This window comes from Carya illinoinensis, chromosome 7 (assembly GCF_018687715.1).
Source record: "Carya illinoinensis cultivar Pawnee chromosome 7, C.illinoinensisPawnee_v1, whole genome shotgun sequence".
NCBI classification, from domain to species: Eukaryota; Viridiplantae; Streptophyta; class Magnoliopsida; order Fagales; family Juglandaceae; genus Carya; species Carya illinoinensis.
This window is the reverse complement of record NC_056758.1, coordinates 38,128,720-38,142,297: the sequence shown is the minus strand read 5'-3', so window position 1 is coordinate 38,142,297 and position 13,578 is coordinate 38,128,720. Positions and strand designations below refer to the sequence as shown.

General features: G+C 33.0%; 1 protein-coding gene and 1 pseudogene across 1 annotated transcript; both read left to right on the top strand.

Annotated features, from left to right (window-relative positions):
* The first annotated feature begins 864 nt into the window (after nucleotides 1-864).
* LOC122314823 (adenine phosphoribosyltransferase 1-like) lies at nucleotides 865-4,199 on the top strand. The gene is made up of 6 exons (XM_043130435.1): nucleotides 865-1,082; nucleotides 1,252-1,362; nucleotides 1,725-1,817; nucleotides 2,786-2,935; nucleotides 3,432-3,490; nucleotides 3,915-4,199. Exons 1-6 carry the CDS (start codon nucleotides 1,001-1,003, stop codon nucleotides 3,966-3,968), a joined length of 549 nt encoding a protein of 182 aa, XP_042986369.1. The 5' UTR covers nucleotides 865-1,000; the 3' UTR covers nucleotides 3,969-4,199.
* Nucleotides 4,200-7,135: 2,936 nt separating this feature from the next.
* On the top strand, nucleotides 7,136-7,773 carry LOC122316394 (annotated as a pseudogene).
* The last annotated feature ends 5,805 nt before the right edge of the window (nucleotides 7,774-13,578 follow it).

The following is a 13,578-nucleotide window of genomic DNA, read 5'->3' as shown; positions in this document are numbered from 1 at the left end:
AAAAATCAAGAAATAAACAAATGGCACTATAAAAGTTCCCAATTCGCACATCAATGTGGCTGTAGACTGATACTACTCCTCAAAGTAAAAGGCCCATTAATCTATTTTGAGTACTAACGACCAACCCACAGGGCTCACTGAAACAAAATTGTAGTCCAGGGGACGTGAATGTCGTAGTTCCATTTTTCTCACGTGCTTGTTTGGAACAAAAGAAGGCTATTATTTAATTATTTTATATAAATTTACGTTAAAGTTATTAAAATAATAATAACTTTTCTCATTTCTGAATTAAATTATTTTGTCCATGGAATTCAGGATCACTGAAAAAGAGAATAAAAATAAAGAAAGGGCTCCAATTGTGAGATTGGTAATTTGTAGTTCCAGTAATTTATATGGTCCGCATACAATGTATACTCATTAAAAAGAAAAAAAAAAAGATTTAATTTGGTCAGATACACTAGAGAAAGCTTGTAGAATTCACCAATATTCCTGAACGTGGCATTTGATTGGTGCCTCCTAAAACAAGTAGCTCTCGTAAATTGCCTTCTTTCCGTTCCTTCTGCTGCACGTACAGTGCAGACGCTCGCCCTGCTGGCTTGCTTTCTTACAATATACATGAACCTTTTCAACGATGGTGCACACAGACTCGCTTTTCTCCTTCTCGTTTTCAGTCTCACCGTCACAGCAATGGATCTTTCTCCATATCATAAAATCCGAACCGTAATAAACACGACCAAGCTACACGTATAGAAACCCAACGAGAGTTGAACGTGTGTTAGTCGCCATAAGTGACTTTGTAAATGGGTAATTTGGTCTTAAAAAATAATTTATCACCGCTTGGTCTGTTTTGTTTTTTTGGAGTGGGGCTTTTCATGCCTCTTTTCCAAGTCTACTCATCAAAAAAGCGTAAAAGAGTAGGCAGCTCCTTTGTCTCTGTCTCTGACATTCCAACTGTTATTTTGCCTATTGGGTAGCGAGTGACTCTGTGAAACGACAAGAGATGGCTTCTGAGGATTGCCAAGACGCTCGCATAGCAAGAATCGCCGCAGCCATCCGAGCCATCCCAAACTTCCCTAAACCAGGTGCTTTTCTTAATTTTATAAAAATGTCTATTTTCTTGTTACAATGCTATTTTGCTTCTGTTGGGCGATCGCAGTTGTCTTCTGGGTAGTGAGTAATCTTTTGTTTAATCGTAGATGTAGTATTGAAATTCTGAGGATACTTTTGGTTTACTGGCTACCAATTTGGCAGGGATTTTGTTCCAAGATATAACCACCTTGCTTCTTGATACGAGGGCGTTCAGGGACACCATCGATTTGTTCGTTGAGAGGTACAAAGACAAAGATATATCCGTGGTTGCAGGTATTCCCTCATACTCTGGCCGGTAGCCCATGTGATGAAGATACCATCAATCGTTCTGCGATTTTTTGATTTGGGCATCTTGTTCTTTAATTTGAACAAGCTCAAGACTTCAGGGTGTTTTTAGACTACGTAGTGTATATTTGTATAGTGCCTTGATGTTATAGGCTTTATTGGCTGCCCGATGCAGCTTAGTTTGAACTTTCAGACCTATGGTTTTTTTTTTTTTTTAATTATTATTATTATTTTTTATCATCTGAAAGTTTGATAAATAGTCCCTTGGGTTTTAGTCTGGGATTGACTGGTTATTCTTGCATGTACGTTGAAGTAAATTATTTTCTGATTGTACCATTAATACAATGCAGGTATTGAAGCTAGAGGTTTTATCTTTGGCCCTCCAGTTGCATTGGCTATAGGTGCAAAGTTTGTCCCCTTGAGAAAGCCCAATAAGTTGCCTGGTATTGTTTCATTCTATACTTTTTTGCTTCCTCCACACGAATTGCATCATTTTTTTAACTGTGTTTTTGAGAGGTCTATGGTATCTTTGATCACTAATTGAAGGGACACATTGCATCTTGATCAACCTAATATCCAAGCTCGACAGAACAACTCGACCCAATATGTATACAGCTCGGATGCGACGCTAGTTTGGTGTTGAGGCTTCTAATGTGTCAGTTTTGTAAATATAGTGACATTTGCTTCAATAAAATTAATCTTCTTTAGATAAAACCAGTTGGGTTGAAAACTCATTCATAGCAACTGTTTCAAACCAAACTCCTCGAATTATGTCACATTAAATGAGTCTAGTTGAAAGTATCACGTAGTTGATGATAGTCTGTGCGTCCTTTCTTTCAATATGAAATAGATTCATCTATCCCAAAAAAAAAACACTGGAAAGAAAACATAGGCAAGGCTTGAAGGTTGAAGAGTTTATAAAAGAAGATAATTGGATAAAAGAGGAAAGTAGTCCTCTCAACTCACAGAAATCCAACTATGAGCCCACAGTACACCGGATCGCTTCATTTTTGTTTCAAGTTGAACAAATAGTCTGTTTGGAGACATCAACACAAGGCCCAAGGGACTTCCCTGAGAAGGGAATAGATAAGAAAACATGAAAAGTTCTACCCCTCCCAACCAGATAGTGAAAGAGAGAGAAGTTTCCTTTGCATTAGTATATTATTCAAACAAAAACAAATTAATGATGTTCTGGTAAAATACAGCATGAGGCAGAGTGCAATTGTTTTACTTCATCTGTATGATGGGGACCCCGTGTAAGTTTGGATTTTAACAGGGTAAAGATGGGTTGCATTTGCATGGTCTAGGATTCCCTCTCATAAAAAAAAAAAAAATGTAGGGTGCAGCTATAAATTATAATTGAAGTTTCAACATCCAGATTTTGATTAACAGTTAATTGACGGTTTGGCAGGAGAGGTTATTTCTGAAGAGTATTCATTGGAGTATGGAAAAGACAAAATGGAGATGCATGTAGGCGCTGTTCAAGCAGGAGAACGTGCACTGGTAATAGATGATCTCATTGCAACTGGGGGAACCTTGTGTGCAGCAATCAGCCTACTCGGTAACGTGTAAAATCTTGGCTTAGTTTTACGTACAAGTGTAGATCAAGGAGGTGCGTTTCAAAAGACAAGCATATTGGGTATATTGATTGGCTAGCCAATCAAGAAATAATTAACTTTGCTTCGTAATGCACATGATGGATCAGTCAGGTCCATGGACCTGTCTGGGGGCTTCACAAATGACAATTTGTCTCAAATAGGTCTGGTGGAATAGATTGTAGCTACCTTTTGACCGGATTAGTGTTCCTTTTCTTGCATTTCTCAGTAAGAGTATGGTTTTTCATTGCAGACAACCTTGGTTTGATAAACATACATTAAACTATGGTTTAGTCGCCACTATACATTTCAAGTGGTTCCTCTAAAGAAAGATGTTTGATTCTATGTGCTATTCTTGGCCTCAAGGAACATCATCAACCTTCTCTAATTCCCAGTGACTTTAAGTCTGTTGTTCACTTGGTTAAGTCTGTTGTTCACTTGGTTTTAGTTCTTTCGTTGCAGAGCGTGTTGCAGTGCATGTGGTAGAGTGTGCTTGTGTTATTGAATTGCCTGAGCTGAAGGTATGATGTCCCTCATAAAGCTTATTATTGGATAGTGAGATGAAATAAGATGGTTTTAGATAAAAATTGAAAATTGAAAGTTGAATAAACTATTGCTAGAATATTATTTTTTAATATTATTATTGTTTTGGGATTTGAAAAGGTTGAATTGTTTATTATATTTTGTGTGAGAATTTGAAAAAGTTGTAATGATGAGATGAGATGAGATAAAACCGTTTTTGTATTCAAACTGAGCATGAGATTTTGCTACTGAGATACAAAGACCAAATCTTTCGAGTTCTCTGGAATGATGGCTTGAGATACTGAGATACAAAGACCAAAATCTCTCTGTTCACGCTTGCTAATGTTAACTTAAGCAACTGTAAAAACATATTTTCACCCTTCAGGTATTGCATTGCTGATGTGCATTATTGACTTATTTCAGGGTCGGGAACGGTTGGGAGACAAACCATTGTTTGTTCTTGTTGATGCAGCTTGATCTAGAGTGTCTGAGATAGTACGGATTGTTTCTCGGCATATAATTTTTATATACATAAATACTAGATGTCTACTTGAAGCTATATTTTTGGAGACTATTTTGAGTTAAAAGTCCAGGAAAGCTCGGTTTGCTAATAAAAGGTAATTTGTTCGTGTGGTTGAAGAGAAGCATGAGGCACTTGAATCTTGATATTGAATGATATCAGTAATAAATTATATAATTCTTGTACAATAATGCGACCAATTTCTTAATCTTCTTCTCAAACTCACAATATCATAGTGTATCACAAAATCATGTCTTACGTATCAATAACAACTATTGCTACAACCATTTACTATTTATTTATATGATCATCACCATCATGACTACTAGTACCATCCTTCAAACACTCAATAATACTTTACACTAAAATAACATAAAATTCGAATCAGACATCAAAAGAAAATGAAGGTGCCAATTCATATTCAGGCAGCCATGCATTCCTCAGACATAGAATATGATCTGGGGATACAAGCTAGTTTTGATATAAAGTGTATCCTCATTTAGCAATGCTGGCAAGATTCAAATAGCACCATGTGGGATGCGCGCGCGTGCAAATGTCTATACACACATATATACATATTATATAAGTGACGTTACTACAAGAAAATCGGATTTTTGTTATCAATTTATTACAATCAAAAGATTATTTGCAATCAATTTTAGTTGGAAGTAGTCATTTTGTTGGAATTAACTAGTCATAAATAAGCAATTTTCTTATAGTGCGTATACAGTGATCAATAAAATATGAGATTAATTTCCTACTTACAAAGAGGCCGAATTAGTATATGGTACCATTTTGACCTGCATGTGAGGGGTCTAAGACTCTGAATTGATTCTTATAATTAGTGACATTATATTAATCTACTAATTTAAATCAATATATATTTATATAAATAAATGAATAAAAAGTTATAATATGTCATGCTAATTAAAAGTACTAATATATTCGGGATAATTTGTTCCCAATGTGGAATATTATTCTTTTCGAATTACGAAATACGAAATACTACACGACGTATTTGATGTACTGTACGTGCATGCATGCTCTTCCTAGTAATTCCTATATACATGACCAGTTTGACGTGTCCTTCTAACTACTAAGAACAAAACGTGCATAACAATGTATAGGTGTGACACATGATCTCTTAATTACATAAATAAATTAATAACCATTAATGCTGCTTGGACTTTCGAGAATGGAGCAACTATACATGATAATGTACTATATATTTAAATCATTATATGTATGTGTGTGTATATATATATATATATATATAACTTGTTAAATTGCCAGCCCAAAACAAGAAAAGAATGATTAATGGTTCATGCATGCAGTTCATGATTACCGACTTAATTGGAAGTTGGAAACGGTCCCTCATGAGTCCGGCCCGAATATTTTTTATTAACACAAACTATTTAAATAACTACTACTTTTTTTTTTGCCCTTACTTATAATGACGTGATAGTATGCCATAATGACGTTGTTTGAGAGTGATTAAGATAGATTAGTTTAATGGTTATTTTAATATGTTGTTAATTGGGCCTTTAGAACCCACTAACTCGATAACTCTAATGTCCGCTGCTGTTTTGATATATAATTATAGTACTGTTACATCTATAAAAAAAATTATATAAAATAATGTATTTTCATCTGATTTATTAGATCTGCTTTATAATAAAAATAATTTTACAATCTGACAAATTACATTAAATCACGTCAATTTATAAAATAATTTTTATATAATTCTTTTGTGAGTAAAATATTTTCCATATAATTAAGACAAAAGGAAGAGTTGTCATATGTCTTTTAGGTTTTGTTATTTGTTAATGTTGAAAAATTGCAAACCGCGATCAAGTGGATGGAATCGCAGCCAACTAGATCTGAGATAAACTTGTCCTACCGAAAACCCTATATCGATGATCTAATCATGCAAGAGAGCGCGCGAGACAGTAGCACTACTATAAATATATATATATATATATATATATATACACATTATACCAAATTAGTTTTCTGATAATGGGAGGAATAAAATCAGATTTCTTAGTTTTTAAACTTCATTATGTGCTTTGAACTTCTAGATTTAATTCCATTCTCTAGCTCATTTTGATTTTGATTTTTTTTAAAAAAAGCAAGCTTTGGGAATATTTAGGGTTTTGTTTTGATCACACAAAAAAGGCCGTCGTTCAAGAGCCGGTGCAATTTTCAAATGAAGATCACCTCGCGCGTCGAACTTTCCTCAAAGAAGGAGCATAATATATACAGATATAATTACAGGCGTATATATTTGAGTTTTAATCTTGAGTTCCTGAAGTAATACTCATGCTTAATTATTGTGTATATATTGAAGAAATTCATGAGTCTAACTCATATCATAAAATTGATTCAAAGAAAGAGGTTTGTTTCAACTTTATAAACATGTCTAAGATTTTGTCTACAAGTAATATTGTGAGATTTATTCATCAACACCCTCTCTTAAGTCTAACTTAGTATTTTTTTTTGTTCTTGTCACTTGGTAAGTAGTGTGTACCCCCATTCGTCCTGTAGCAGAATCTGATATTATGAAAAAATTTATGGGACTAACTCATCTTATAAAATTAGTTCAAAAAGAGAGATTTGCTCCAATCTTATAAATATATTCAAGATCTTGTCAATAGGGAATGTGAGATTTATTTTTTAACATATATATATATATATATATATATATATTATATATCTCTGAAAACATTTGATCAGCTGAAGGAAAACCTATTACGTTTAATCCATTGACGATACAAGGAACGAGCTATGCGGTTTCCTTGTCGGGCTTTAATTTCGGTACTACTTGTAAATAATGCATGTTATAAGCCTCATTCCCACGATCTGGTCGTCCATTTATCGTGTTTTTGTTTATTATATCTCTCTATAATAATAAGCGTCTATCCCGCTGCTACAGGAATGAGCAGTAAATTCACACATTTGATTTTTTCTATTTATTGCATAGTTACTTTTTTCTTGATGAACCTCTCTCTCTCTCTCTCTGAAGCTTACGAACCCAGCTCTCTGCCAAAGCCTCAAGATCCACTCCACCCTACCGAAAAGTCGAACTTTTTACTACCCAGAAGATTACTCGCCTGCAAAAGCCATGACGATCGATCAGGATCTGCGATACCCGGTATTCATTTCTCACGTTTGATGCAGAGCTCAATCTCATTGATTGCTTGGAAGCACTAGGAGGCCACCAAAATGCCCATAAACCTATTGTAAAAGAAAATTCTATAGTTCACAAGCACTAGGAGGCCACCAAAATGCCCACAAAAGAGAGAGGACCTAGCAAAAAGAGGACAAAAGATAGCAGCACACATATTGGCCTCCGCAGAAGCTTTTGGGCACTCCCTCCACCAGCACCGGCATCGGCACTGGCACTACCCAAGCATGGCTTCTCTTCCTCTTCATGGTGCTAATTACAATAACAGATCGCTCGGAGTTCAGGCGCATTTTATGATCCAAAAGCCTTCTCACAAATCATCTTCGGTTAAGTTTTGGGAACCTCAGGGCTGGTCAAGACCCCTCGTTGACCAACAACCAGCAGTTGGAAATTTTCACACAGCAGTAGGATCGCTTTCGCGAGGCAGCGTTGGTAGATTTGGATTGCTAAGAATGATGAATGGTTCTCCAACCCGTGATGATGAATTTAGTGAATTTTGGTCTGCAAATAGTGCTGCTATTTACAGGACTAATCAAGAGGAGATGAAGAAGCTTGACTTATCTCTCAAGCTTTGAAGAGCTGCACGCTTCGTCTTTCTTTTTCTTTTTTTACAGAAATTAATGTTGTATATTCAAAGCTGCCTTGCTTAATGGGAAAAGAAACTTATTTGAGAAGAAATTTTAAATTTTTTGAAATGAAAATTTGAGAAAAAACTTGAGATTGTTTTAAATGAAAATTAATAAATTAAAATATGTATTTATTTTTATAAAATTTTTGACAATAAAAATTTTTTAATTTTTAAAATTTTTATTTTAATCGTAAAAGTTAACGAGACCTAAACAGTAGCGTGTAGAAATGTACAGGGCCTTGATTTCAACTGACGGTGGTGCGGGGATCGATGAATTTGCTTTAGTAACGTGACAGGGATGTATGACATCATAGAATTGACCCCATCAATAACAAAGTGATATATCTTGTGTGAATGGAAGATTTATTAATGATTTCTCAGTACTTTTTTTTTTTAATGTCGATCGACTCAAATGGGTTCAAGTTCTTGCCCTCATGACATTAAACAACAAAAAAATGGAAATCTCCAAAATTATGTCTGCCACAATGAAAATGCAAAACATGCCTTCCATAAATCTTATGCATGCGCCCCCACCGCATGCAATACTGTACCAGCATAAACGTCCATGCATGCAACAACACAAGGATAGCAAATAAATATTTTATAGCCAATAATTACCGAGCCAATTGCATGCATGTCACATCAGCATTCCCTTTGATATAATATAAAACAAATATCTCCAAGATTCGTACCATGTGGTTTTGGGTTAACTATTTATTAGTGGACACATATGAAATATTATCACTCTACGTATGAGACAGAGAGAGGGGGATCGAGATCAATTGCCTTGGAGGAGAAATTAAAAAAATTGTAAGGACTTGAAATTATTGAAGTTAAATAATTACATGAGCTAATTAAAAATTGATAGATGGAAGAAAATCATGTCTATCAGCATGCAATACTATACCAGCACAAACGTCTATGCATGCAACAGCACAAGGATAGCAAATAAATATTTTATAGCCAATAATTATCGAGCCAATTGCATGCATGTCACGTCAGCATTCCCTTCGATATAATATAAAACAAATATCTCCAAGATTCGTACCATGCATGCAATACTGAACCAGTACAAACATCCATGCATGCAATAGCACAAGGATAGCAAATAAATATTTTATAGCCAATAATTATCGAGCCAATTACATGCATGTCACATCAGCATTCCCTTCGATATAATATAAAACAAATATCTCCAAAATTCGTACCATATGGTTTTGGGTTAACTATTGATTAGTGAACACATATGAAATATTATCACTCCACGTATGAGACAAAGAGAGAGGGATCGAGATCAATTGCCTTGGAGGAGAAATTAAAAAAATTGTAAGGACTTGAAATTATTGAAGTTAAATAATTACATGATCTAATTAAAAATTGATAGATGAAAGAAAATCATGTCTATCATTGTCCACGATCAACGACCTTGATCGTGGAAGCCCTGCCGTCCTCCGACTGAGCCAAAAGCCAGTCAATTCCCTTGGCGATCTCGTTCCCTTCACCAACAAAGTATTTTCCAGAAGAAACTCTTTTTATTTTATTTTATTCTATTTTTCAGGTCTCTCGTGAACAACTGTGTTAAAATAAATATGCAAAGGTTATATACAGAAAGATGCGATTAAACTAAAGGAAGGTTATTGGAGAGGTTTGTTTTGTGGGTGATTGATTATATATGTTGTGGGACCAGGCTCTTTTCCATGCATGCTAGCTTTATTTATTTTATTTTATTTTATTTTTATGAATCTTCATGGATAGCAAAAGATCATCATATAGATATAGGTCATGTGTTGACATATATAAATGATGAATAATCAGAGGGAATTTAAAAGGTTTGTGTGTCTGCAGCTTGAATTTTTAGCTTTGTTAAATACATCAATTTAGGTAAAGAAAAAATGATCTATTCTGGAGGGAGACATTATAACACCTGGGCCCAAAGATATACATATATATATTAAGCGAGTGCACCAGCTGGTTCTTTATAGTCCAATCAAATCATCATCATGATAAGTACCTAATCCACAAATTAGTGGCATGCAGTCTGATATGGATTGAGAAATTAGCTCAATTTGTTTGACATTTTGGCCTCTGAATTAATCAAGTAGTATGCTCTTGGGCTAGCTGCTGCGGCTATATATATATATATATATATGTTTTTTTCACCCTGTTATTTACCTAACCAAAGAAAAGACATTATTCAATAATCTTACAGAGCTTGTCTTGTCATTGAGGCGCACGACTTTATATACACATATATTATTGATATCCACTCCTTTCACTTTATCACCCAATCATTATCATGGAAGCTTGCAAATAATTACCGCACATGGGTTTGATCATCCGGTAATTTCGATGTACATTTTTTACTTGTTTCAACTTTTTGTTTATGAAAGCATGACATAAGAGTGACTCCATCCATGAATTAATATTGTAATGCATGAAATCGTAATTCGTAAAAAGATGACAAATTTTTTATTTTATTTTTTACATTTTTAGATAATTTAATTAAGATATCTTATTCCCTGAAAGTCGAAGAAAACATTATTACTGTTAGAGAACATATCTGTGAAATATTTTAGAGAGCAAGAGAGAGACTTTTAAAAATATTTATTTTCTCTAAATAAAGCAAAATTATTGTTCTTGCTCGAGCCCTTTAATTGCTCGTCTTACAGACAAAAATATTAAATTTAATATGCTAAGGTGGATGGAAAGTTTATATCGACAGGGGTCCAATCATTGATGATTTTAACAATTTTGATAACACATTGTCTAAAAAGTGGCTTTAGTCATGTCCAACAAATGGGCTTTTTTTATTCATCACTCTCAATACTGTTATGTTAAAAATTATAAATTATGCAATGAACTCCATTTTTTTATGTTTTATTTTAAAAGTTTTAAAAATTGTAACGATTAAATAATATCATTAGATAAAAAACTTAAAGCTAAAAGATATTTTAATTATATTAAAATATTAAAATGAGGTAAGATAAAATGAATAAAAAAAATTATAATATTTTGCTAAAAATATAGGTTGACAGTTTTATCCTAACACTCTTTTTTTGCCATTTTATTAAGATATAAGTTTATTTAAAATTACATACTACTTAATTAATTAAATTAAATTATGTCAGCTTAAAAAGTTTACAGCAACAATACTTGCTAGAAATGATTGATTGAAACCAAAAAAAGTAGGTTATGTACAGATGGATGACACTTTGAATTATAGAAGCTTGAGGCAGCTTCAAGATCACAATTGGATTGGTTGCCTTTTAGTGCGCGTCACCTTTTTCCTGGGGCCTCTCTCTTATATTTAGCAATTTAATTTTACAAGTTGTACGTACGATGTGACTGGTGTAAATATTTATCAATCGTTTTACTTATTTTGTTGCAAGTTGCTAAAATTTTGTTCCGATGTGCCTGCCAATATTTTAACGTTTTCTATCCATCCATTTGATTTTATTTATAATTATTTTTTATTTTTTAAATCATAAACTTTAGTCGAATCAAAATGTTTGGACAGATCGAAAACGATTGAAAAAAGCAAATACTACTTTAATTATAATGATTACCATCATTTTCCTATATTCAAATTTTGCCTAGCTTTTAATAAATATTATTAAAAATCTAAATATACATATTTTAATGCCAAGTGACAAGTCAATTATTGACAAATTAACACCGCGTATGGTTGATGGATTAATATTCTTTTTACTTTGAGTTAGAATTTTGGATGATAATTTAACAGAGAGACATTTATAAAAAAAGTAATGACATTCTTTTCAACACTTATCTGCACAAGTAAAATTAAATCTATGTCATAGATTTAAATAAAGAGTCTTTATATAAAACTTCTTTATCTCAATCAATTATAACAATATTAATAATAAAAAAACTGTATGTGTATTATCATCTTCCACTAAATTTTGTCTTTTGTAATAAAAACAATGGTGTCAAGTAATTGGGCAGATATCATACAAATATGACTAAAGGTATACAGTAATAGATTATAATTTTCGATATATTAAAACTTAATTCAATAATTTATTTCAAGAAGTCGATGTCTAATGTCAACAACCAAGTTAATTTATATTATATAGATGTATATATATATATAATATAAGGCAAATCCAACGAATGGATCAAGAAGATTGAACTCAATCAGACAGATAAGATATCACACAGATTTCGAGCACAAGCATATCAATAATGCAAAAGTGGAAGTCTCAGAAGATTTTAGAGGAAAGACGTGGAAACTGTAGAGGCTGATATCGAGATGTGTACTGGTTTGTGTCTATGTCATAGATTTAAATAAAGAGTCTTTATATAAAACTTTTTTATCTCAATCAATTATAACAATATTAATAATAAAAACACTGCATGTGTATTGCCATCTTTCACTAAATTTTGTCTTCTGTAATAAAAACAATAGTGTCAAGTAATTGGGCAGACATCATACAAATATGACTAAAGGTATACAGTAATAGATTATAACTTTCGATATATTAAAACTTGATATATTAAAACTTAATTCAATAATTTAAAATGCATGGGTGTGTGCCAGCTATTGATGCTCTCTGTCATCAAATAAAATAAAATAAATGAGAAGATGCGATTAGACTCGGCAACCGAACAAAGCATCTTCACATGGCATCAACTCCAGAATAGTTTTGCGCCTTACGGTGCGCAATTATTGAGCAAAATGTTGTATCAGAAAAGATTGAATACGATTTTATATATAAAAATATTAATGATTTTTAGAGCTAATTAATATAAAAGTATATATTTTTCTTGCATAACATGAATAATAATTAATAATGAATTGAGTTGATCATGATCAGTTTATTTCAATCTCCAACCAGCACGTTTCCTAATCGAATGGAGTCCACTCAATTATTCGAACCCATCTTATAAAAAAGTATCAGTTACTATTCACGTGTCGGGAAAGAATTCAAAATTGATTGACGTGTTGAATTGAAGATTGCAAAAAATTAATGAAAACCGTTCAGTTATTTTTCTGTCGACTTCTCTCTTATTTTCTTTCTTTAATTTAGAAGTTTAAGCACAATTTTTATTTTTTATTTTTTTTATTTTTTGCAATCTTTAATCAATCATAATTAATGTTTTTATATTTTTTTTGTTAAGACTAAATACCAATAATGTAATTGAATGATTAATTAATAATGAACGGGTAGTGTAATGTATTAAATACGATGTTATATCATGTTGATGGTGTTGCGAATAGAGTAGTTAATCTAGGGATCTAACGGGTCGAAGACATATTTAGTCGAGCATCCAAACAAGTCTTAATTCACCAAAAAACAAAACCGAAAACCGCTTTAAGGACACCTGGTTTTCATTTGGTGGGAGATAATCCATTTCTCAGCACAAATACATTGCATGTGGGTTTTTCTTATGTGTATTATCACGTACACAAACCTCCCACATTCTTCTCATGAAATAAAACTGTTTTCCATTGACCCACCCCGACTTCTATCATTTCGCTCCTCACTTTCTATTTCTTCTCACTTATTTTCTTTACTTTTTTTTGCCCTATCTCATAGAATTTGCATGTGGGTTTCCGTTTTTGTTGATAAAGCTCAGTATGAAGAGATTTTGGCCGTTGTCTTATTTGGTTTTATCTTTTTTGCTCTGTTTGGAGGGTTTTCTGATGGAAAACGGTGCGGATTCGACCTCCTGGATTTTTTTCAACTGTACCCATGTCTAACATCTTCGGTTTCAGTGGTAAACTCTCGAT